The sequence below is a fragment of the Symphalangus syndactylus genome, chromosome X (genome assembly GCF_028878055.3).
Source record: "Symphalangus syndactylus isolate Jambi chromosome X, NHGRI_mSymSyn1-v2.1_pri, whole genome shotgun sequence".
Taxonomy (NCBI): domain Eukaryota; kingdom Metazoa; phylum Chordata; class Mammalia; order Primates; family Hylobatidae; genus Symphalangus; species Symphalangus syndactylus.
Genome location: NC_072447.2, coordinates 46,058,021 through 46,084,991, shown reverse-complemented (window position 1 = coordinate 46,084,991; position 26,971 = coordinate 46,058,021). Strand labels below are relative to the sequence as shown.

General features: G+C 34.9%; 1 protein-coding gene across 4 annotated transcripts in view; it reads left to right on the top strand.

Moving 5' to 3' along the window:
• The window catches only part of DMD (dystrophin), a 2,284,432-nt gene that overhangs the window by 1,401,128 nt on the left and 856,333 nt on the right, over window positions 1-26,971 (top strand). For all 4 annotated transcript variants that reach the window (XM_063634262.1, XM_063634265.1, XM_063634264.1 and 1 more), the window contains exon 45: window positions 2,854-3,029. In XM_063634262.1, the coding sequence (XP_063490332.1) occupies window positions 2,854-3,029 (176 nt within the window). The remainder of the gene's footprint in view (window positions 1-2,853; window positions 3,030-26,971) is intronic.

Genomic DNA, 26,971 nt, shown 5'->3' with positions numbered 1-26,971 from the left:
AAAGGGCCAAGATCAAAACTACAAGGCAAAGAGGCTGAGATAAAAATGCTGCAGCGTATTTTATACTATTATATACTATTATAATGCTATAGTTTATAGCATTATAAGCAGCGATAGGAATTCCTTGATTGCTTAACAAAGACTCAAAAGGCATTTACTCCATTACCTTACAACTCAAAGAGGTATTCCTGGACCAGCAGTATTGGCATTTGTTTTTGAAGTTTGTAAGAAATACAGAATTTTGGTGCCTCCACGGACCCAATGAAGCAGAACTTGCCGTTTAATAAGATCTCCAGGAGATTTTTATGCGCATTGAAGTCTATGAAGCACCGCTATGGTATACATCTGATGTGTACCCATGCATTTTTTAAAAGTATGAAGTAATAGTTGTAAGTATTGGACACTCTTGAAAGAACAAATATGAGCCATAGTCTTTACCCTCTAAATACCTCCCTGACATCTATGTTTTAGGCAAAATTTTTTTCCCATTTCAGTAGTCACTGATGCTTGCATGATCCAGTTTATTCCAAAACAATGGTGATTCTCATGTAATAGTTCATGTTGCCTTAATAATTTACGCTGCCTCAAGTTCTCTGCCCAGGCCCCAATATACGCCAAGGGCTGTACTCCTCCCCTAACGCCTGCTCTCATACAGTGACATAGAGCCCAATTTTATACTCTTGGTCACGTCATGGAGATTGCACACCACAGGCTTTAACTTCTGCCACACTCTCACTGCCTCTAACCTTCATATGCCTAAGTCCTATGATTCTTTAAATTCCAAATTCACCCAGAAGTCTCCTCTGCTCAACCTTTTCACTGAGATCATCCTTCTTCTGGCCTACCATTTATTGATCACCTTGCTTTTTTTATCCTACTGGATGTAGTGTAACAAATTATTACTTACAACGGTGTCTTATTTTTTCAACTAGATTATGTACTGCCTAAGACCTAGAAAATTGTGCTTATTTATTTGAATCTCTAGGAGGATGAGTAATGAGTATTAATACTAATGTCACCACGGTGATGATGAGCCTGAACTTCCTCCCTTCCTTTCTTTCTACCTCTCTCCTTTCCTCCCTTCTTTTCTTCCTCCATTCCTTCCTCTCTTCCTCCCTCCGCTTCTTCCCCACTTCCCTTATTCATAAATGCATGCGTTCACTCAGCAAATGCTTATTGAAACCTTCCATGCACCAGACATTGTACTAAACAGTAGGAAACAATCATGAATAAGGCACAATATCTGACCTCAAAGAATTTATGATATAAAAGTAATGGCAAAAACCGTGATTACTTTTGCACCAACCTAATATATAGACACAGTTTGTTATGACTGGTGTCTCTATTACTAAGCAATGACTGTCACATGCAACGCTGATCTGAACAGGTGGTAAAGAGTGAGATGTAAGCAATGGAGCAAAGCCAACTAGTTACAAGGAAGTATCACATGTTTACTAGAGCACATCTCATAGGCATTCAAGAGAGTATGGCCAGGACAGCATGTGAATAGTTCAGTAACTGTGCATAGTTTTATATTCATTGTGAGTCACCGTGTCACTGGAACAATGACCTTGTTATCATTTTTTTGCTGATTTACAGAGTATTTTAATTGCTAAAAGTATGCTACCAAAATTTCCATTATTCGAAAATAATTTTGCTTGTAGTAAAAAAAAAAAAAAAAAAAAGCCAAGAAATTTATGTGAAATGAGAGTCTAAGGGAGCTTTACCTCAGTCTCAGAAAATGTGCATTCATTTCTTCATTTAGTAAGCATGTACTGGGGTCTACTGTAAGCTTGCTATTGTGTCAAGGAGTAGGAGAATATAAAAATATTAGAGAATTTGAATCACATCGATTAGGAGAGTTTTCTACATATTGACATTATTCTGTCAGTGACATAAGGATTTGAGTCATTTAGATTTAAATATCATAGGTATCTCAAGTTCTCAGATATTATTTCATTTTCTAAGGTTCATATTTAGTTAATATGTTATTTTAATTGCCTTACAAAATCTAGATTATCTTTTTAAAAGAGTTAAATAGAACGTAATTGCCATTTTTATTTAATGGTAAAAAGCATTTTGTTTTTGTGTGTACTTGGTTGTAATATTCTCTTTTTTGATTGGACTATTTTTCTGATACTTTACTCAAAATTTCATTCAGGAAAAAAGTAAACAATATTTAAGCTTGACAATCACAAAAATGTTCTGGTGACTATAGATTATTTTAAAATTTATTACTGTACCTTAGGGATATCTTGATGGGATGCTCCTGAAAGCAATTAATTCTCCGTTTTATGTGGCTTATAATGCAAAATACATTGATGCAGGCAGAATTTGAAATGACTTTTCTTCTAATATAGCAATTAATTTTATTTAAATATCTCTAGAGTATTTTTTAATACTGTGACTAACCTATGTTTGTTCTTTTTCACCTCTCATATCCACATTCACTAAGAAACCCAAACACTTTGTTCATGTTTAAATTTTACAACATTTCATAGACTATTAAACATGGAACATCCTTGTGGGGACGAGAAATCGAATTTGCTCTTGAGAAGGTTTCCAACTAATTGATTTGTAGGACATTATAACATCCTCTAGCTGACAAGCTTACAAAAATAAAAACTGGAGCTAACCGAGAGGGTGCTTTTTTCCCTGACACATAAAAGGTGTCTTTCTGTCTTGTATCCTTTGGATTATGGGCATGTCAGTTTCATAGGAAAATTTTCACATGGAGCTTTTATATTTCTTTCTTTGCCAGTACAACTGCATGTGGTAGCACATTGTTTAATCTTTTCTCAAATAAAAAGACATGGGGCTTCATTTTTGTTTTGCCTTTTTGATATCTTACAGGAACTCCAGGATGGCATTGGGCAGCGGCAAACTGTTGTCAGAACATTGAATGCAACTGGGGAAGAAATAATTCAGCAATCCTCAAAAACAGATGCCAGCATTCTACAGGAAAAATTGGGAAGCCTGAATCTGCGGTGGCAGGAGGTCTGCAAACAGCTGTCAGAAAGAAAAAAGAGGTAGGGTGACAGATCAAATAGGAATTATAACATTTTAGCAGACCTTTTTAAGCTTTCTTTTAAAAAATATTTCATGAGAGATTATAAGCAGGGTGAAAGGCACTAACATTAAGGAACCTATCAACCATCAATCAACAGCAGTAAAGAAATTTTTTATTTCTTTTTTTCATATACTAAAATATATACTTGTTGCTAGTTAGTGGTTTTCTGCTATTTTAAACTTAAAGTTTGCTTTAAAAATCACACATGATTGCTTAAAGGTGAATGTCTTCAATATATTTTAACTTCAACAAGCTGAATCTCAGTTGTTTTTCAAGAAGATTTTAAAAAGCAATTATAAATGATTGTTTTGTAGGAAAGACAGATCTTTGCTTAGTTTTAAAAATAGCTATGAATATGACTATGAACCTAAAAAAAGTGATAGTGATATTTACCTCCAGTTTCACCACATTTGTGAATACATTCTTGAAGGGGAACTTGAGCCAAAAATGTACAAGTTTAATGGGGAAAACAAAACCTCAAAAAGGTTACCGTCAAATTCAATCATCATTTAAATTTCCCTTGGAATGTATTGAAGGCACAGAAAGCCAAATGCGTGCCGCTGCAGTTGGAAAGCATAGATAGTTTATAAATGGGATTTTGTATTATGCTTCCAGTTGTTGATGTTAATGTGTCTTGTTTCATAAAGGAAGACTTGGCCTTTATTTACCAAATGAGACTATTGTTATGAACAATGAAAACTTCGTTCTTTTGCCAAGCTCTTGCATCCCACCCATCATCCACATAATAGGTGGATTTTAATATTCGGGAAGCTAGAACAACTCATTGGTGAATGTCTTTTCGTTAAGATGTATTAAAAAGAAGATTTTGGAATTATGTCAGTTGTCTTTGCCCACCTCCTCTTTCCCTCTTTATTCATGTTACATTATTCAGAAAGTATATAAATTCATATTTTGTACAAAAGAAACACATTAGTTGACCTAAATACACACACACACACACACACACACACACACACACACACACCTTGCCAAAGTTAAAGAATTATAGCCTCATCAAAAGATATTTTGTATTAAGTCTTGGTTTTGAAAATCTTCTTTATTATACATAGATAAAATAAAGAACTAAACTTTGTAGTTAAACTACTTCCTTAGGTAAATCATATACTTTTTTCCCAGATTGGAATTCTTCTCTTAATCATTGAAGTATTTTATTATTTAGGTAACTGATGTGCTTATACTATGAACAGGTATAAACCTGTATAATGTCATTTCTCAACTAGGCTCAATCTTATCCAAATTAAGGTTGTAAGAAATGAGAAAACTAAAAAAAATTGAATACCGTACTTTATATATATATATATATATATATATATATATATATATATATATATATGGAGAGAATTCATAAAGTGGATTAAATCGATTGGAAGATTATTTTTCTATAATATATAAAGTATTGTTTCCTATTTTAAATGTCTTACTCATATGGTATTTGAACAGAGTGTATTAATATTCCCTCTGATAACTCTAATTCACCTGAATTTTCAAAATCTTGCTATCTGTTATTGGGCTCTAAAGCCACTTTATAATTTATAAACAAAGGTGTAGCAATATGCCTATTTCACCAAATAAGCTCTAAAATTTTAGATCTTTCGAATTTTATAAGAAAGTGGTATATGCTGAGTCTGTTGTGAAATATTATACAAATTTTAGGTTAATTACAGCTAGGGATTTGGCTGTAATTAGAAAAAAAATTTCCCATTTAAACATGTTGACCTACATTAAATATTGCACTTTTGTGCTTTAAAAAGTCAAGTTCAGCTTCCTTGAGTTTTTTTTTAAGCTGAGCTTTTAAAGTTGTCTATTTCACGCTACATTTTAAAAATAAATGTTAACATATTTAAATTTCCACTGAGATCACTTTTGTGGCATACTTCCTCAGGATTTTTATATCATTTAAATTTTATGAAATGGAAAAATGTAATAAAATATAAGTGCTGGTTCTACCAATATACTCATAGCTATTTCTAAGCATCCAGTAGCAAATCAAGTAAAAATTAATAAAATAATATTTTATGAGTAATGTGTTAACCTAACAATTATAGAAGGGCTGTAATCATGAACCTATTGCTAATCAATACTGTACTCTCAGTGCAATGCAAGCAGACGTCAGAAGGAAATAGAAGTTATTTATTGCACAGGTGAAAAATAAGATGCCTATTCAACTTAACAACAGTAATCTTAGTTTGTAATGGACTTTAAGTACAGCGGTTAGAAACATTTAACATTTTTTAGTCCAGGGACATCAATGAAAGAAAGTGTATAATTCAAGCTAGATGTCTATATGGAGCCCTGTAGTTGTATAATTTTAAGTCTTTTGAAATCTTAAGATATTAGAAATAGGAAAAAAAATCGTAAAAGTTCAAATAATAGTGGACATCCAATAAGGTTAGTCTATGTTGGAAGCAAATGAAGTATGAAATGTAGTCAGCGATGCAGTTTAAGATAGACAATTCACTACTGCTTCAATTATGTAAAAGAAGAACTGGATAACATCTATAGGTTTAAGCATGATAGTAATGAGTTTAATGATGGCGTAGCCACCAAAACTGTTTTTGTACACAAAGGATGTGCAAATAAAAACCTGTCGGCTGTAAGGGGAAGTCATAGGTTAATAGAAACCAAGCCTGTGTACAAGTCTTTAAGCAAGTGTCCATGAATAGCAAGGGGTGCCATGCTCTTCACTGGAGAAAAAAATTACCTATTTGTCTTTACTAACCTCTGACTGAAATTAAGCATTCCTTTTCATTTTGAATGTAGGCAAAAAATCACAGTAATACTAGCAGTACCTATGAAGTCACAGATATGTACATATCTCATTAGAGTTATAATAAATATATCAAAATATCATTTATGTTTATCATACTTCAAAACTGCAGTACTTACTATATCGGCTACAGAATCTTATTGTTGGGCTTTAAAACATCATTCTGAAGAATGTCAGGCTTCAACAGATTGCCGAAGAAGTCCAAGGCATAAAAAAAATGATCCTAGCCAGATGTCTATCTGCCCAGAATCCCATTCAAATTTCCTATGGTTTCAGTCATTTTAATGTGCAGTCACTATCTTCATACACTCCTTTTCTTCTGGAGTATTCTAGGAGAAGATGTACCAGTCAAGGGGTTCTGGGGAGCCAGGCTTTCAAGCAATGGATTGCTGACAACATAATGAAGAGGATTTTACTTAGAATAATGTCAGTTGATAAAAGATTGAATGGGAGACGGAAGCAAGGCAGTGGGAAGTGGAATTCCTAAATTGAGGAACCTCTGAATCATAACCCTTAGCAATAATAATAAGATTTCAAAACATTATAATTCTTTCTTCTTTTAGACAAGTCTGATATTACTTATCCCATATCACAGATAAGGCAATTATTCTACTAATATGCATTAAGGAATAGTGGTTTTAATTTAAGTGTTACCTTAATGAAAATGATTTTGAATTTTTTCTTTCCCCACGTCTTTTCGTGAAAAATTTCAAACGTATAGAAAAATTGAAAAAATAGCAAAACATATGCCCATTTACACTCTTTTCCTCCCACTAAATTCTTAAACAATTATTAACATTTTGCCCTATATGCTTTTTCTCTCTCTCTCTCTACCCCCTCTCTGTATCTCTGATATATAGGGCATCACACACACACACACACACACACACACACATACTTTTTAAAATATTTGCAAATAAATTATAAATACCATTATACTTTACCCCTAAATAATTCAGCATGTGTCACTTTGAAATACACACATGCCACATATAACCATGCCTGTTTATTATGCTCTCCTCCAAATTAAATATAATACTACATTATTATTAATATCCGTTCCATATTCACATTTCCTTAATAGTTCAAAAATGTCTTTTATATTGTGCAGGGGAGTTAGTACCAACATCTTATCATGGCTCATGCATTACATTTGGTTGTTATGATTTTTTATCCTTTTTAGTCTAAAATAGCACTTCCACATTTTTTTTCACCGATATTGAAATTAGAAAATGTCCAGGACACTAGCCTCAAAAAATGTCTCATCTTTCAGCATTTGTTTTATTTTGTTTCCCCTGATGGGATTATTTAACTTGTTCTCTATTCTCTGAATTTCTAGTAAACTGGAAGTTAAGTCTAAATAAGACTTCAAGAGATGCATGTCAAACATTTTTGGCGAGAATATTTCATATGAGATGCTGTGTATTTTGTATTACATCACATCAGGAGATGCATCATATGAAGTAGTCTCACTAAATGCTGCAAAGTTTTATTACTTGCTTCAGGTGGTGACTGACAGATCTTGCATTATAATGTCACATTTTTTCTTTGCAATTAATAAATCATCTAATGGCTTTAGTATCCATTGATGATCCTTCCCTAACTCAGTTATTACACTGGGGCTTGCAAAATGGAGATTTTCCTAATCTGACATGATCTTACATTTACCAGCTGACTTTCTTCTGTTTTTTTTTAAAAAAAAAAAAAGTTTTTTCCTCTATATTTATGTCAAAATGGACTCATAAATTTTTATTTATTCAATATATTATTATGAATTAGTTATTATTCTCGCCCAGAGCTTCCTGCTCAATTGTCCCAGGCTCACCTTGGACTCTCCCTACCCCAGATTTAGAATTACCCATTTTTTTCGAGGAACTCTGGTTACTTTTAGAGGTGAATAGTACGTAGAAACCTACATCTGGGTAGTAGCCCCTTCTCAATGGAATATGTGCACCTTTCCGGCAAGCAGTCCCAAAGGAGATAATATTTTCAGATTACTTTTGACAGGATTCTTGACAAATCTCTTACAGAATACATGGAAGTTAAAAGTAAGTCTAGACATGTTAAAAAGCCCTTCTTGTGTGAGACTTCATGTAAAGTCATTAAGTTATTACTCCTTTAAACCTCTCTACTTCTGAATTCTTAAACCAAAATGTACCAGTATATAATCTATGCTGGTTTGCCATGCAAATTAATGGTGTAAATAAAATAATGGGAGGCATTCGTAAATGTACTTAAAGGAAGAAATTATTGTTTAAAGACCTTAGCTCATTGTTTGCATGCAAATACATGCTGTTGATTAGAAATGAGTCTTATCCAATTCATTAAAGTAGCCCTGGTAGGTCCTCTTCCTGAAAATCTCCATTAGCAATTCATATTGCTCTATGCGCTTTCTTGTAAGACAACTGTTTTCTCTTAAGTTTTCTTTAACTTTGGCTTCTTACAAATTCAGACTCCCCCTAACCAAATAGCTTTCAACCACATAGCTTTTCAGCATCTTATTTCCTACAAATTAAAAGCCAATATTTTAATGACTCAAATGGCTCTTTACAGCGTGTGCAATATTTTAAATGTACCCAGTATATCCGTGTGAACCAGTGCTACAAGCCTGCTCACACATTCACATTTTGCCCCCGGGATCTGTCCAGTCCACTTGCTCTGTACTCAAACTTCCTTTTTTTCTCATTGCCGGTTTTGACCTTGACTCTCCATCCAGCCCAGAGTTTGTAAACTGAGTACCCACAGGCTGAATCCTGAATGCATGTAATATTTTTGCATAACCACTGTTTTTGAATAATTGACAACTTTTAAAAATTGAGAGACCTCATTTTTTTTTAAATATGGATTTCTGTTTTCTTACGAAAATTTAGATCTGGCTACTAGGCACTCATTACTATATTTTCTCTTGGCACCATCAGCTACAACTGAGTAACAGATGTTTCAGTTTCTTGCTACTCAAAGTGTGGTCTCTGGTCCAGAGCACAGACATCACCTGAGAGTTGCTAAGAAATGCAGAATCTAATAAATAACAGTCAGCATTTTAATAAGATTTCCAAGTGATTCATGGGCACATTAAAGTTTGAGAAGCATTGCCTTGGGTAAGCAAGCTTTGTCTTCAGTTTGCAGCACCTGTCCCACTTTGCTCATTTGTATTAATTGCTTTTCCATAGATATTTGATTTTATGATACCTCATACAGACATTTGTATGATGATGATGGTTAGGGTGGTGGTGGAAGTGATGGTGATAACACTTAATATTGCCATGCACTGTTCCAAGTGTTTTGCGTAGCTCAATACTTATAACAACTCTATGAAATAGTTGCTATTCTCCTTTTAATTTTACAAGAGGGCAGTGAAGGCACAGACTAATAAAACTCTTTGCCCAAGACTGCACAGCTAGCAAGTATTTGAACCAGGATGCAGTGCCGCAGTCTGACTCCAGAGTCCTTACTCTAGATCAGATTTTGCATTATTTATCCCAGTTTTGTCCTTCAGGATTCTCTGGTATATACTAGCAATTTCTTCCTACCAACCTTCCCCTTACCTTTGATGGCCACACGTAGTAGCAAAAGAATTGAACATAGAATCTGTTCTGACCTATCTTTCCAACCATGTTTTTCATAATTTCCACTATTTCTGTTTATGTCTGAAGCTTTGAATGACCTGAAGTTTTCTGTTCTTCAGTTTTTGCAAAAAAAAAAAAAAAAAAAAAAGAAAAAAAAACAAGACCAAAAAAATGCTTCCTTTGGTTGAATTCTCTTTCCCCTTATTTTTTTTCCCAAAATCTTATACATCCCTCAAGACTCATCTTAACTGCTATTACCTCAATGAACGTGACCTGCTCTTCTCAAACATAAGCAGTTTATTCTGTTAAGGTTTTCTTACCCCTTTTTATAACACTCATGTAATATTTTATGTATATATCATGTATCATACCTATTTACATATGCTTTTTCCCTAGCAAGATTAAAAGCTTCGTGAGGGCAGAGGACTATCTTATTGTTATCTCTATAACCCACAGTACTTAACAGAAAGCCTGATATATTGTAGATGGCCAGTAAGTACTTTCTTAATTTAAATGGTAAGAATTTTATTCACATTCAGATTAAACTGAAGATGTAAATCTTTACACTTGACGTTATTATATAGATTAAAAATAGATCTAAAGAGCCAGACCAATTTTTATGTTTTTATCATGTTATCACATTTCCATGGATACATTTGCAATTCTGGAAATTGACCTTGATCCCTTCTAGTCTTAAATAAATGGAAGGAGTTTGGTTAATAATATTTTAGGTATTCTTTAGAATTTAGTACATTTAAGAGACAAGTAACTTCAATTTATTTAGCTAGTTATAGCAAAAAGCAGCTCTTTGATTCAAACATTTTGTACATTTGTTTATCCTAGTATCACTGTATCTCAACTAATACATTTTAAGTGAATTATGTAGGAATTAGCCCTGAAACTGAATGTTTTAGCCTCATCCTACATATAGCCACAAGATGTTTTAGATGCAATCCATATCACCAAAGAGCTATTTTTAGATTGATCAGAGAGAATCATACAGATATTATTATTCACAGGTGTCTATGGAAAAGCTGGTCTCTTCCCATCTGTTCTCTGATGACTCTTGAAAAGCTTTCAAGGACATTCATAATTCTTCATCAAAAGACTATGAAAAATTAGCTTCATTGTTAACTGTTTTATGCCATATTTTATTTTTTCAACTTGGCTAGTTCTAGTGAAACTGACTAGCTGGCACCAAATATGTTGTTGCATTGGCTGGTACTGATGATACCACTGTGTGGAGATATACAAGTGAATGTACTTTATTCGTGGCCTGCCATGAACTTTTATGTGCCTGGGAAAGTAGGAGTTAGGGAGAATTTGTTAGGGAACATGATCTCTGGGATGGGCCTTAAAGGATGAGAGGAGGCAAATGAAGAATAAATGAACATGCCAGAGAGAAAAAGTGACAGGAGTAAAATCACTGAAGCAAGAAAAAATGGCCTACATTGAAGGACTATACACAGTTCAGTATAAAAAAGCTCTGTTAAGCAAGCACCATTGACTTACCCTAAACTCTTTATTTTCTGTATATAAACTGCCCAATTCCCACTCCAAACTTAATGATGGATATTAGTAACCTATAGATGTTTTTGAAAGGTGTTCAAGTATCCTTTCTGGTACCATTTACCTTGGCTGCCACCATTTGCGAGTATGTTCTCCAAGAGTCAACAGTCTGTGGTTCCTAACCTGGCTGTGCAAGTTATTCTTATTGTTAAAATTGTCCTATTTAATTAAATATCAAAACTAATGAAATAGAAATGTGGTTTCTATGAATACTAAATTGAATGCTTTCGAAGACTTGATAAATGTGATTAGAAAAAAAAAAAAAAAGGCCAGGTGCAGTGGCTTACACCTGTAATCCCAGCACCTTGGGAGGCCGAGGCAGGTGGATCACCTGAGGTCAGGATTTCGAGACCAGCCTTCCCAACATGGCGAAACCACATCGCTACCAAAAAAATACAAAAGTTAGCCAGACGTAGGCCTGTAGTCCCAGCTACTTGGGAGTCTGAGGTGGGAGAGTTGCTTGAACCCAGGAGGCTGAGGTTGCAGTGAGACAAGATCATGCCATTGCACTCCAGCCTGGGTGACAGAGTGAGAAAAAAAAAACACGGTGCTGTTGAATTAGATGTAGGTAAGACAACTGTTTAAGATTAGGTATGAGGGATAGAATCCCCAAAAAATGGAGGTATTTTGCATTCAGATTATTTCCAGCATCTCCAAATCTGACTGTAATTCAAAGAAACCAAACTAAAAGTCACAGATTATGAAATGTAGAAGTATTTTATACAAAAAGTAATATGCTTAACTTCAACCTGTGGGCTTTTACTCCAGGAAAAGTCTCAGACGCCATACCAAATGAGAAGTAAATGAGTGACCACTTCTATATTCTAAGAAAAATAAAACATTTGAAGATGTGTAAACATGTTTATATAATCCCTCCAATTTTACAATATTTTTCCAAAAACCACCTATCCACTTACCCTAATCAAGTTTGATAAGGGGACTTCCTTTTATATGTAGAAAGGCTGAAAAATGACGCCATGACAAATGAAATTGTCAAGATGGACCAGGTCTTGGAAGATTTGAAATCTCAAAGAATTTTTTCCAGGGTAGAATATAAGGATGTTGGGACATTTTTATATGCTTTAGATTTGCATCCTCATATGTCCCTTTGATAGTTAAGCTCAGAGTGAAAAAAAGAGAGTGAAACTAGTGGCAGGGTGACTCAAGTTAGACACAATGAGTGAGCAGAATAGAACTTAAAAAACATGACAGATTCAAGAAATACTTGATGAAAGTGGAACAACTTAGTCATTAAGTAGATGGGATGATGAGGGGAATGAAGGGACAATTCTAGGATGATCTGTTTTCCAGGTTTTTTGCTTGGGGGAACTGGCTGAATGGAATGCTTTTTGTTAGGATAGGAAATACAAAGGAGAGTAACTGAATGGAAAGAGGAAAGCAAATCAGACATACAGAGCTCAACTTGGCATATAATAGTCTTAAGGAGATCGTGGAACATTGAAAATAAGGTGATCAGAAAACACACATTTGAATGTGTAAGTCTGAACATCAGGAGGAATACAAGGGCTGAAGACACTGAGCCATTTTGTTCTCAATGTAGAGATGGTGGCAATCTCCACTGAACTAACTGCTTCTCAATAACATACCTTTCTCAAGTCATTAATTTGCTAACCAGTAAACAAACCAGAATTCCCAGAGTACACATTAACCATTAAGCACTGCTGTGGAAAAGGAGTTCAGGTGTCAGGAAGCCAATGTGGCAGATGAGCACTAGTGGTGACAAATGAGCCAAGGTAATATGGGTGATCTTTATGGGGCCACAGAGTACCACTGTAAACTATCACAAGTCAGAAGGGTTGACAAACAAAATATTGCGGATAAATCAGGGAAAACCTATCACAACATACAGGAAAATAAGTTGAAAGATTTCATCCTACAGATTGCAGATAAGAAATAAGCCCTTTTTATTTGGGGCACCCTAGGGAAAGAGTAGATGCCTATATGTATATTTAAAGTATGAATACAGTATTTATTTGAATATACTGCAAATGGTCAATACAAGGGTAGCTACAGAGCCCATAACATGAAAAATAAACACAAAGAAATACATGCCCCAGTCGGACTCCGTACTTGGGTTGCTATAAATTCACTCTCCCTTTAAGGTTATTGCATTTAAAGTCTGTCTGTCAATTGGACCCAACAGCAGCTGCACCAAGACTGTACCATTTTTTTAAAAAACAGGCCATGCGGTGTTTGGTTTTCTGTCCTTGCGATAGTTTACTGAGAATGATGCTTTCCAGTTTCATCCATGTCCCTACAAAGGACATGAACTCATCATTTTTTACGGCTGCATAGTATTCCATGGTGTATATGTGCCACATTTTCTGAATCCAGTCTATCGTTGTTGGACATTTGGGTTGGTTCCAAGTCTTTGCTATTGTGAATAGTGCCACAATAAACATACGTGTGCATGTGTCTTTATAGCAGCATGATTTATAGTCCTTTAGGTATATACCCAGTAATGGGATGGCTGGGTCAAATGGTATTTCTAGTTCTAGATCCCTCATGGACACAGGAAGGGGGACATCACACTCCGGGGACTGTTGTGGGGTGGGGGGAGGGGGGAGGGACAGCATTAGGAGATACCTAATGCTGAATGACGAGTTAATGGGTGCAGCACACCAACATGGCACATGGATACATATGTAACAAACCTGCACATTGTGCACATGTACCCTAAAACTTACAGTATAATAATAATAATAATAATAATAAAACAGGCCAAATGGCATTCTGCATTTATTTTCCTTGTTGCTGAAGAAACTTGAATTGTCTACCCTCAAAGCCTGTCCTTTGAGACATAGTTTATAATTAGAAACATTTATTTACAAAGTGCTTTTCATGTTAGAATCACAAATCATAACACTCCTAAAAAAGAACACAGTATGCACAGGTGAGTGACCTACCTTTGTTTACAAAAGAAAACCCAAAGTCCTAAGAGAAAAATGTGTTGATCATTTTATTGATTCCTTACCTTGGTTTAACATAGTTAATGGATGTCTTAGATATGTATAAGTCTATTATCATGTTCCCTTTAAAATTCTCTTTTGTTTTACTAATTATATGTTGTCATAGTTTGACCATTAATATCAGTCTAAATTTATTATAATGTGATTTTTTCTACAAAGGTTAATTTGAATTAAAATATTTTATTTTCTCTCTCTCTTTCTACTATGATAAATGTTTTTAAAAATCGTTTGTAAAATGAAAGTACTATATTTGTGTAAGCTGCCAATCTAACAATTTATCATTTACCATTATGATGGTGAATATGTAATAATCCTTATATTCAGCAGAAAGCCTTATCCCTTATTTCACAGGAATCTTGCCCCGGTTAATTATTCTGTCTCCTGAATGCACACAAACTCAAGCATATCTTTTACCCTTTTTCTACTGCCTCACTATCCCTGATCAGGTGAATGTTTTTAGCTCCTAGATTACAACATAAACATATTCAGACATTCCTTTCCAAATGCATTCCACTGTACTTGTCAGGGTTCGTAGCTGTGAATCACAGAACCCAGTTTTTGTTGATTTAAGGAGAAATGGACTTTAGGAGAAAGATACAGACCTGTTCCCATTCCTAAACAAAGGGATGGAAAACCAGCTCAAAATGGGCAGAACCCAAAAAAGAGGCTCAGCTCCAAGAACTATAGTCCAAATCATACCCTAGATTGGATCTGCAACTCTTGGACTCAAGCGATCCACTCATCTTAGCCTCCCACAGTGCTGAGATTACAGGCATGTGCCACGACGTCTGGCCCCCATGCACTAGATGTAAATGTTGCCATGGACCACTCTACCACTGCAGACATTGGGTGAAGAATGTCATTGCTACTGGAAAGAATTCTAGATAGTGCCTTATAATTCTGTCACTCATTCCAGATTCAAAAACTGAACTTCCCCATCAGATTCCATTCTTATTTGGGGATTTTGTTCGACCTAATCAGGGTGTTCAGATTCTGGGCAACCAAAGTTAACAAATGTCTCTTACTTCCCCTTTCTTGTTATTATTCTCATTTGGATCTTCTTCATAGTCACTGTTACTTAAACACACATTCTCTATTATCACATTACCCTCTCCTCTGTTTTTTGCTTTTGATCCAAACCACTGCTCAGAAACCACTATTGCCAATAACACCAATGATCTCTTGTAGTTCAATCCACTGGACATATCTTAGTCCTGTTGTCTGTCGGCCATGTGCCATTAACTGAACACTTTCTGTATTAGCAATTGGTCCTATCTTATCTTCCAAGTCACTACTCTTATCTGAATTTATTCTTACCTCTCTATGTAATTCCTTACTATATTGATAACACTCCTTGCTCTACCTGCCCCTTACGTCCTGATGTTTCTCTGGGACATGTTCTGAACCCTCCCTTCTCATTCTATACAGTTTCCCTGATTGTTATCCATAGCAACAAATGTAGCTTTCACTGTATCAATTAGAATAATATCTAGGGAGATTAAAAAAGAGTTATAGTAAGTGAAACAAAGTAGAAATATATTCATCTTCTTGTAGAAGGAATCTGCCAGTAGGTAGTCCAAGGTTGGTATCATTGCTCTATGATGTTGAAGACCCAGATCCCTTCTATCTCGCAGATCTGCCATCCTTTGGTGAGGTCCTTGCCCTCATGGATCAAGACGACTATCAGCTCTCTATCTATCACAGCTGCTTTTCAAAGGCTGCAAGATGTAGGAAGTGGGAAAAAAAGGGATACCTCTACCCTTTTAAAGGGACTTCATGGAAGATCTACACAACACTTTAGCTTATATATCATTGGCCATAATTTATTCTCATGACAATGCCAAACTGCAATGGGCATTCAAAATGTAGTGGAATGAATGGATCATGGGGTAAGCAGCTAAGCAGTCTCTACCAAAGTCACCAATTTCATTTTATAGCCTAAGTCTAATATTTGGCCCAATATATAGTTTCAGATTAGACCTACATATCTAGCTTCAAATGGAGCATTTCCTCTTCTATGTCTCAAAGCCATCTCAAAGTCAGCATATCCAAAACTCAACATGTTACATTCCTCTCCCAAAATCTACTGTGGGTGATATCACTATCTATTCATGTACCCAAACTATAAATTTGGAAGTTACTAGAGCTAGTATTAATGACACTAAGTTTTGTGTATTTACTCTATGAACGGGACTTTGATAAGAGTTTTACAAATCTTTCCCACTTAATTGTCACAATATCTCAGTTATAGAGATTTTATATGTCCATCATCTCACCTGACTCTTCGAGATGATAAGCAAAGCATGGCAGCATTCTTATGTCCATTTTACAAATTATCACATTAAGCACACAAAAAAACAAGGTATATATCCAAGGCTAACCAAAGTTATAGAAGGATTGAGAACTAAAAGTCAGTGATTTAGACCCAAATCTGTGCCTTTTCCCTTATTGTTACATATGACCATATCTAGCTATGTGAACAAAGCAGCTAGTGATGACAGGGTAGAACAAATAAGCAAGTGAATATGCCCCACTACATTTGTGATTCTTTGCCAATTTAACAGCTTCAAGCCTGTGTCTTCTCAGATATGTGCTTCCTCTTATGTCTAAGGAAAGTACTATATTTGATATGCTTCTATGAACTTTCTTTTTTGAGATGGGGATCTGGCTCTGTCACTCAGGCTGGAGTGCAGCGGCATGATCACAGTTCACTGCAACCTTGACCTCCCAGTTTCAAGCGATCCTCCAACCTCAGCCTCCTGAGTAGCTGGGATCACAGACACAGGCTACTACACCCAGCTATTTCTTTTTTTTTTGGTAGAGGCAGGATTTCACTGTGTTGCCCACCTGGTCTCGAACTCCTGAGGTCAAGTGATCCACCCACCTCAGCCTCCCAAAGTGCTGGGATTACAGGCATGAGCCAGTGTGATTGGCCTGAATTTTTTAAATTTAATTTTATTGAGGTTAAATATACCTCTATATACATAAAAGTAAATATACCTTTACCATTTTTAAGTATACAGTTCAGTGGTAATAAGTACATTTATGTTGTTTTTCCCCTTTGTCCCCTCTCCCTACTCCTATTTCTGATCTCTGGTAAACACCAAGGTAGTGTCTACTTTCATGAGATCCATGTTTTTAGCTCCCACATATGAGTGACAACACATGATATTTGTCTTTCTGTGCCTGGTTTACTTTACTTAAAATAATTACCTCCAGTTCTATCCACATTGCTGCAAATGACAGGATTTCACCCTTTTTATGGCTGAATAACATCCCATAGTGCATATATAACACATTTTCTTTATCCATTCATCCTATATATTTTAAATGGTGTGGAATTTGGAGAATACTTAAGGAAAAATGACAACTGTGTGAAAGGAAAGTATCTACAAAAGCAAAGTTTATCTACCCAATAAAGATAACAAGAGAATCTCTGAATGTGGATATGGTTTCTGGAGTGTTTCAGAGGTTGAAAGATTGTGAAGAACTGGATGGGTATAAAAAAAAGTGAGCTGGGTCAAATGGTATTTCTAGTTCTAAGTCCCTGAGGAAACACCACACTGACTTCCACAATGGTTGAACTAGTTTACAGTCCCACCAACAGTGTAAAAGTTTTCCTATTTCTCCACATCCTCTCCAGCACCTGTTGTTTCCTGACATTTGAATGATGGCCATTCTAACTGGTGTGAGATGGCATCTCATTGTAGTAGTGATTTGCATTTCTCTGATGGCCAGTGATGATGAGAATTTTTTCATGCATTACTGAGTATATACCCAAAGGACTATAAATCATGCTACTATAAAGACACATGCACACGTATGTTTATTGTGGCACTATTCACAATAGCAAAGACTTGGAACCAACCCAAATGTCCAACAACGATAGACTGGATTAAGAAAATGTGGCACATATACGCCATGGAATACTATGCAGCCATAAAAAATGATGAGTTCATGTCCTTTGTAGGGACATGGATGAAGCTGGAAACCATCATTCTCAGTAAACTATCGCAAGGACAAAAAACCAAACACCGCATGTTCTCACTCATAGGTGGGAATTGAACAATGAGAACTCATGGACACAGGAAGGGGAACATCACACGCCGGGAACTGTTGTGGGGTAGGGGGAGGGGGGAGGGACAGCATTAGGAGATACACCTGATGCTAAATGACGAGTTAATGGGTGCAGCAAACCAACATGGCACATGGATACATATGTAACAAACCTGCACATTGTGCACATGTACCCTAAAACCTAATGTATAATAAGAATAAAAAAAAAAAAGCACGAGAAGAAATGAAAGTTCTGGAATGTTCTGTAACTTGTAGATGAGTTCCCTATATTAATTTTAAAATGTAAACTGAGATTATAATTATTTTTTGATGATGTATTTTTGCTTGGCTGAGTCTCTGTTGGTGTAACTCTTTAACGAATATGGGTCACGTGGGACCCTGCATTTTATTAGAATTACATGTATGAATCAAATTCTAACTTTATGAGCCAATATAATGATTGTTTTTTAATGATTACAGCCTATCCATGACAAAAACAGCTTGTTTCTCCTACTGACTTATTTGGTGTTTTCTTGCTAATTAGCCTTTATACTAGACAGTAGAAAATCAGAGTACTTGGACTTCAGGTTGGCCATTAAATAAACCTGGCAACTAAATGCTGGGTAATAATCACCTATCTTCCCACTTGTGTTTATTACCTTTGGAAGTAAGTAACATGATATCTTTGTGTTTATATTTTTAATTTGTTCTTTTTTCTCTTGCACCAGCTACTTAAATTATCTGAGCTTCATTTTACTAATTCAAAAATAAAGATAATAGTACATATTTATAGAGATGTTGTGAGAGTAAAAGAGAATGTAAATAAGTTGGCTAGCTCTATGCCTAGCACATGAGTAGGTGCTTAGAAGTTAGTGTCTGCGTACATGACTTCTGGGGATGATAAAGTGAGTAGCTTGATAAATCTCCCCAAGAATCAATAAAATGGGACACACTGGACAAAACATTTTATGACCCTGGATATCAACGAATGGCATATGCTAAATTAAAAAGTGATTATTTTTAAAAAGTACTAAACTTTGTATATGAACAATATGAATTGGTGGTGTATTTGCCTGTATTGTCCCCAGTCCCCACTCCCAGCTTGGTCAAGCATAATAGTTCTATCAAGGTAGAACAAGCCATGGAAATCAGCAGCTTCATCACCACAGGGACGGATTTTATTTGAAACAGAAGTTTAAAACTCCACGTCCAGAAGCATTGTCAGTAATGATGGAGACCTAGGTGGCAAACAAAAAGGCAGAATAGCAACTCAGCTGGCCTAAAGTTGCAGTCTTGACTGGAACAAGTAACTGACTGGCAGACTGGCCAGACATTTAATTTAACCAGCATATCTGCAAAATGAGGCAGCCATAATGGGCCTCAGTGAGGACTCCTTATGTCTCCTTTATGAAAACAAAATGTGCCTGCTTGTTGAATATACCCTTTAATACATATAAAGAACCTTTAGCAAAATTTGGAAGTCTTACTGGCTTGAGGTATTTAAGATCAACTGCTGGCCAACTATTGACTAATGCAAATTAAGCTATGCTTACCTCTAGGAAACTAGGCATAAAGTGTGTTTCTGTTGTTTGACAGAGAAAGAATATCAACAGCCACACACTGTGGGGAAACAGATTCCACAGATTTCATCCAGGCAAGTTATTAAAACTTCAATTTAAAAAACACTGGGCATAAGAAGGAACATCAGAATTTGGAACTACTTTAATATGTTATTTAAAATGTCAAATTTTTAAGAAAAATTTATTGATACGTTGAAAGAGACAGAGAACTGTGACCCATTCTCATGGGGAAAAGCAGTCAATAAAAGTTGTCTCTGAATTGGCCCAGATATTGGCAGATAGAGACTTAAAGGCTCCTATTATAAATACCTTCAAACAACTAAAGAAAATCATGGTTAAATAATTAAATGAAAGTACGGTAACAACAACTACAAATAGAGAATCTCAACTAAAAGATACACACTATATAAAAGAACCAAATGAAAATTCTAGAATTGGAAAGTAGAATAACCAAAATTTAAAAAATCACTAATGGGGCTCAAGAGCAGATAGTAAGACAGAAAAAAAAAAAAAACCAGTAAACTTGAAAATAGATAAATAAAAATTATCCAATCTGAACGTCAGAGGTAAGACAGTATAAAAAATGAACATGAGTCATAGATTTGTGTCAAAACATTGAGCATATCAATGTAGATGTTACAAGAGTTCCAGAAAAAAAGAGAATGTTAAAGAGGCAGAAAAATTATTTGAAGAAATAATGGCCAAACACTTCACAAATATGCTGAAGCTCGACAAACCCCAAATAGAATAAACACTAAGAGATCAATACCCTAAAACATAAGAAGAGTCAAACTATTGAAATAGTTTCATTTGAAATTATTGAAAGACAAACGGAAAAGTCTTTAAAACAACCAGAAAAAAAATGACTCCTCATGTACAGGGAACACATGATTGATAGTTAATTTCTCATCATAAACAGTAGAGGCCAGAGGTATTGAAATGACATATTCAGAGTTCTCAGAGAACACAAAATTGCCAACCAAGAATTACATATAAAACAAAACTATCCTTCAAAAATATAGGTAAAATAAAGATATTACCAAGTTGAGAATGAGAATATTTCTTGCTAGCTGACCTGACTTACAAGAAAAACTAAATAAAGTCATTCAGGCTGAAAAGAAGTGATATTCAGTAACTCGAACCCAAATGAAGGGATAAAGAATCACAGAACTGATAAATATATAGATACATATAAAAGACTGTACAAATATAGATATATATTTTTCTTCTTTTAAATTCTTTAAAAGACCTGAGATTGCATAAAAATTATAACATTTTGTTATTGTGTTTATAAGCAGGAGGAGCAAAAATGGAGCTTAGCAGAGACAAATATCTAAATTTTACTGTGTTTGAACTTAAGGAAATTATGATAAATTAAGATGCGTATGTAATCTTTAGAGCAAGCACTAAGAAAATAGTTAAAAGCAAAATTTAAAATTACACACTAAAAATAACTAACGAGACAGTGCAGTAAAGGAGAAACAGGAACAAAAAAGACATGAATAAGATGTGAAAAAATACAATATGGCACATGTAATTGCAACTAAAAGTTGAGAATTCCCATTAAAAAATCTGAAATTTGAAATGCTCTAAAATCTGAAACTTTCTGAAGGTTGATATAATACCACAAGTGGAAAATTCCACACCTGACCTTCTGTAATGAGTCACAGTCAAAATACAGCCAAAACTTTGTTTCATGCACAAAATTATTTAAAATACTTTATAAAATTACCTCCAGGTTATATGTATAAAATATACATTAAGATATATATATATATATATATATATATATATATATATATATATAAAATAAGTGTATGTGTGTTTAAACTTGGATCCTATCTCTAAGATATTAGGTATATGCAAACATTACAAAATCTAAAGAAATCCAAAATCCAAAACACTTCAAATCCCAAGCATTTCGGATATGGGATACTCAACCTACATATCAATAGTTATAGTAAATGGGAGTGAACTAACCATTCCAATTATAGGCAGAGATTTCAGACAGGATTATTTAAAATATCCAACCATAATTTGTTTAAAAGAGAAATGTATTAGAGCCAAAACCATATAATTTCAAAGAAAAAAGATGTACTATGCAAATTGTTTACATATAAAAAATGAAGTGACAATACTAATATCAGACAAAATAGACGTTAAGACAAAATATGTAACGAGGAAAACAAAGACATTTTTAATTAAGGGGTCAATTAAGCAGAAAATATAACAATTATAAACATATATAATTAATAGGAAAGTCCCAAATTCGATGATGCAGGAATTGACAGAATTCAAAGAAGAACTAGACAATTCAACTATAATTATTGGAGACTTCAAACCCTACTCTCAATAGCTGACAGACCAATTAGACAGAAAAATAGCAACAATATAGAAGAATTCACCAACACTATCAACCAACTTGACCTAACTAACATTTATAGGAGATGCCACCAAATGAAAGCAGAATACATATTATTTTAAAGTGTGCATGAAATTTTCTCTGGGACAGATTCTATGCTAGGTCAAAAAACAAATCTCAATACACTTAAAAGGCTTGAATTCATAAAAATTATGTTTCTTAATATGTCAGAATTAAATTGGAATTCAACAGAAGGAAATTTGGAAGATATCAAAATATTTTGAAATTCAACAACTTCTAAATCCACTGGTTAAAAAAACAAATCACATAGGAAATTATAAAATATTTTGAACTGAATAAAAATAAAAGCACAACATGTCAAGGTTTATAGGATGTGACTAAAGCGGTGCTTAGCGGGAAACTTCTAATTTTAAAAACCTATTTTAGAAAAGCATAAAATTCTTAAATCATTAAGCTTTCCCCATAAGAAACTAGAAAAAGAAGAACACAATAAACTCTAAGGAAGCATAAGGAAGGAAATAATGTGGTTTAGAGCAGAAGTCAATAAAATAGAAGAAGAAAAAGAAGAAAGAAAAATCAATGAAACCATACATTAATCTTTGAAAATATTTTTTTCATGGAGAAGCCTTAGCTAGACTGACCAAAAAAAAAAAAAAAAAGAATTACCAAAATCATAAAGGAAAAAGGGGTAATTACTACCAACCCTACAGAAATTAGAAAGACTAGAATGTAATAACATGAACAACATTGTCAACAATTTCTGCAAAATATATTAAATGAAAAAATTCTTAGAAAGACATAAATTACCAAAATTGATTCAGGAAAAAAATAGAAATATGAATAGACCTAACACAAATACAGACACTGAATTAGTAATTTAAAATTTTCCAATAAAAAAACCCAGGTCCAGGAGAAAGATAGGAATCCGAGGCATCCACAGTATAGAAGAAGAAATGAAACTCTCTTTATTAACAAATAATACAATCCTGTATGTAGAAAAATCTGATATCCACAAAATAACTGCTAGATCTGATAAGTTCATGAAGCTTGCAAGATAATCATTATACAAAAATAAATTACGTTCCTGTGTACTAGCAATAAAAAATTGAAAATGATACTAAGAAAATAATGTCATTCTTTGTAGCATAAAATAGATTAAATGGTCATAAATTTAAAAATATAAGTACTAAACCTGTACTCTGAAAACTGTAATACATTGCTGAGAGAAATTAAAAATCTAAATAAATGGGAACATATTCCATGTTCATGAATTGGAAGACTCAATACTGATAAGGTAGTGATTCTCCCCAAATTGTTCTATAGATTTAATGCAATCTCCATCAACATCTTAGCAGACTTTTTGGCACAAATTGAAAAATTGATCCCACAATTTATATAGCAATTCAAATGTACCAAATAGCCAAAACAATTGTGAAAAACAAGAAAAAAGTTAGAGGACTTTGAAATCAGGACATTACCTGATTTCAAATCTTGATGTAAAACTGCAGTGATGAAGACAGTGTGGTACTGTCATAAGCACAGGCTTATAGATCACCTGTAGGTTGATGAAACAAACCTATTCGTATTTTTTTCTTGAATCTATTAACTGCATTCCTAATGTTGACAATGGAAGAGACTTGAGAGTCCAGCAATAAACTCTTATATTTATGGTCAATCAATATATAACAAAGGTGACAAGACAATCCAATAGAAGAAAAGCTTATTATTGGGTAGCTTATTGTTAGTGTATAGAAACAGAACTGATTGTCATACAACTCAACAGGAAAAAAGCAAATAACTTGATTTGTAAAATATTTAAATATATATTTCTCCAAAGAAGACATACAAATGGCCAACAGGTATACGAAAAGGTGCTCAGCATCACTAGTCAATCAGGGAAATGCAAAGCAAAACGTCTGTGAGATGAACAGTATCATCTCACCCCTGTTAGGATGGCTATTATGAAAACAAACCAAAAACAAAAGATATGAAGTGTTGTTGAGGATGTGAGGAAACTGGAACACTAGTACACCATTGGTGGTAATGGAAAATGATGCAGCTGCTATAGAACACAGTAGAAAGGTTCTTGACAAAGGTAAAAATAGAACTACCATATGATCCAGCAACCTCACTCCTGGGTATATATCCCAAAGAGTTAAAACCAGAATCTCAAGAAGATATCTGCACTCTCATCTTTTCTGAAGCGTTATTCACAATAGCCAACATATCAAAACAGCACAGCTGTGCATGGAAGAATGCATGGATAAAGAAAATGTGGTCTATTCATACAGGTAATATTATTTGGCCTTAAAAGGGAAGGACGTCCTGCCATATTTGACAATATGTATGAACCTGGAAGGCATTACGCTAAGTGAAATAAGCCAGTCACCAAAGGGCAAATACTGAATGATTCCATTTATATGAGGGGTCTGACTCATATAATGGCTCAAACTCATCGAACCAGGGGCTGGGCAAAGGGGGAACTGGGAGTTGCTGTTCGATCAGTATAAAGTTTCAGTTTTATAATATAAATAAGTTCTAAAGATCTGCTGTACAACATAGTGCCTGTACTGTGCGCTGAAATAATTATTAAGAGGGTAGGTCTTTTTTTTAATTATACTATAAGTTTTAAGGTACGTGTACACAACATAAAGGGTAGTTACATATGTATATGTGTGCCATGTTGGTGTGCTGCACCCATTAACTCCTCATTTAACATCAGGTATATCTCCTAATGCTATCCCTCCCCCACCCCCCCACCCCACAACAGGCCCCGGTGTGTGATGTTCCCCTTCCTGTGTCCATGTGTTCTCATTGTTCAATTCCCACCTATGAGTGAGAACATGCGGTGTTTGGTTTTTTGTCCTTGTGATAGTTTACTGAGAATGATGGTTTCCAGCTTCATCCATGTCCCTACAAAGGACAGGAACTCATCATTTTTTATGGCTGCATAGTATTCCATGGTGTCTATGTGCCACATTTCCTTAATCCAGTCTATCATTGCTGGATATTTGGGTTGGTTCCAAGTCTTTGCTATTGTGAATAGTGCCGCAATAATCATACGTGTGCATGTGTCTTTATAGCAGCATGATTTATAATCCTTTGGGTATATACCCAGTAATGGCATGGCTGGGTCAAATGGTATTTCTAGTTCTGGATCCCTGAGGAATCGCCACACTGACTTCCACAATGGTTGAACTAGTTTACAGTCCCACCAACAGTGTAAAAGTGTTCCTATTTCTCCACATCCTTTCCAGAACCTGTTATTTCCTGAGTTTTGAATGATCGCCATTCTAACTGGTGTGATGGTATCTCATTGTGGTTTTGATTTGCATTCCTCTGATGGCCAGTGATGATGGGGATTTTTTCATGTGTCTTTTGGCTGCATAAATGTCTTCTTTTGAGAAGTGTCTGTTCATATCCTTTGCCCACTTTTTGATGGGGTTGTTTGTTTTTTTCTTGTAAATTTGTTTAATTCGTTGTAGACTCTGGATATTAGCCCTTTGTCAGATGAGTAGGTTGCAAAAATTTTCTCCCATTCTGTAGGTTGCCTGTTCACTCTGATGGTAGTTTCTTTTGCTGCACAGAAACTCTTTAGTTTAATTAGATCCCATTTGCCAATTCTGGCTTTTGTTGCCATTGCTTTTGGTGTTTTAGACATGAAGTCCGTGCCCATGCCTATGTCCTGAATGGTATTCCCTAGGTTTTCTTGTAGGGTTTTTATGGTTTCAGGTCTAACATTTAAGTTTTTAATCCATCTTGAATTAATTTTTGTATAAGGTGTAAGGAAGGGATCCAGTTTCAGCTTTCTACAAATGGCTAGCCAGTTTTCCCAGCACCATTTATTAAATAGGGAATCCTTTCCCCATTTCTTGTTTTTGTCAGGTTTGTCAAAGATCAGATAGTTGTAGATATGCGGCTTTATTTCTGAGGGCTCTGTTCTGTTCCATTGGTCTATATCTCTGTTTTGGTACCAGTACCATGCTGTTTTGGTTATTGTAGCCTTGTAGTATAGTTTGAAGTCAGGCAGTGTGATGCCTCCAGCTTCGTTCTTTTGGCTTAGGATTGACTTGGCAATGCGGGCTCTTTTTTGGTTGCATATGAACTTTAAAGTAGTTTTTTTCCAATTCTGTGAAGAAAGTCATTTGTAGCTTGATGGGGATGGCATTGAATCTGTAAATTACCTTGGGCAGTATGGCCATTTTCATCATATTGATTCTTCCAACCCATGAGCATGGAATGTTCTTCCATTTGTTTGTATCCTCTTTTATTTCATTGAGCAGTGGTTTGTAGTTCTCCTTGAAGAGGTCCTTCACATCCCTTGTAAGTTGGATTCCTAGGTATTTTATTCTCTTTGAAGCAATTGTGAATGGGAGTTCACTCATGATTTGGCTCTCTGTTTGTCTGTTGTTGGTGTATAAGAATGCTTGTGATTTTTGCACATTGATTTTGTATCCTGAGACTTTGTTGAAGTTGCCTATCAGCTTAAGGAGATTTTGGGCTGAGACGATGGGGTTTTCTAGATATACAATCATGTCATCTGCAAACAGGGACATTTTGACTTCCTCTTTTCCTAATTGAATACCCTTTATTTCCTTCTCCTGCCTGATTGCCCTGGCCAGAACTTCCAACCCTATGTTGAATAGGAGTGATGAGAGAGGGCATCCCTGTCTTGTGGTCTTAAGTGTTCCTACCATAAGAAAAGAAGGAGAAGGAGAAAGTGAAGAAGAAGAAGAAAGAAAAAATGAAGGGGCCTGACCACACTTTTGGAGTTGATGCATATACTTGTTACCTTGATTATGGGGGGGGGGGTTTCATGGTTGTATGCTTATATCCCAATTCATCACATTGTATGCAGATGCTCCTCACCTTAGGATGGGGTTATGTCCTGATAAACCCATAATAAATTGAAGATGTTATGAGTCAAAAGTACATTTTCAGTTAATGATATTTTCAATTTAGAGTGAGT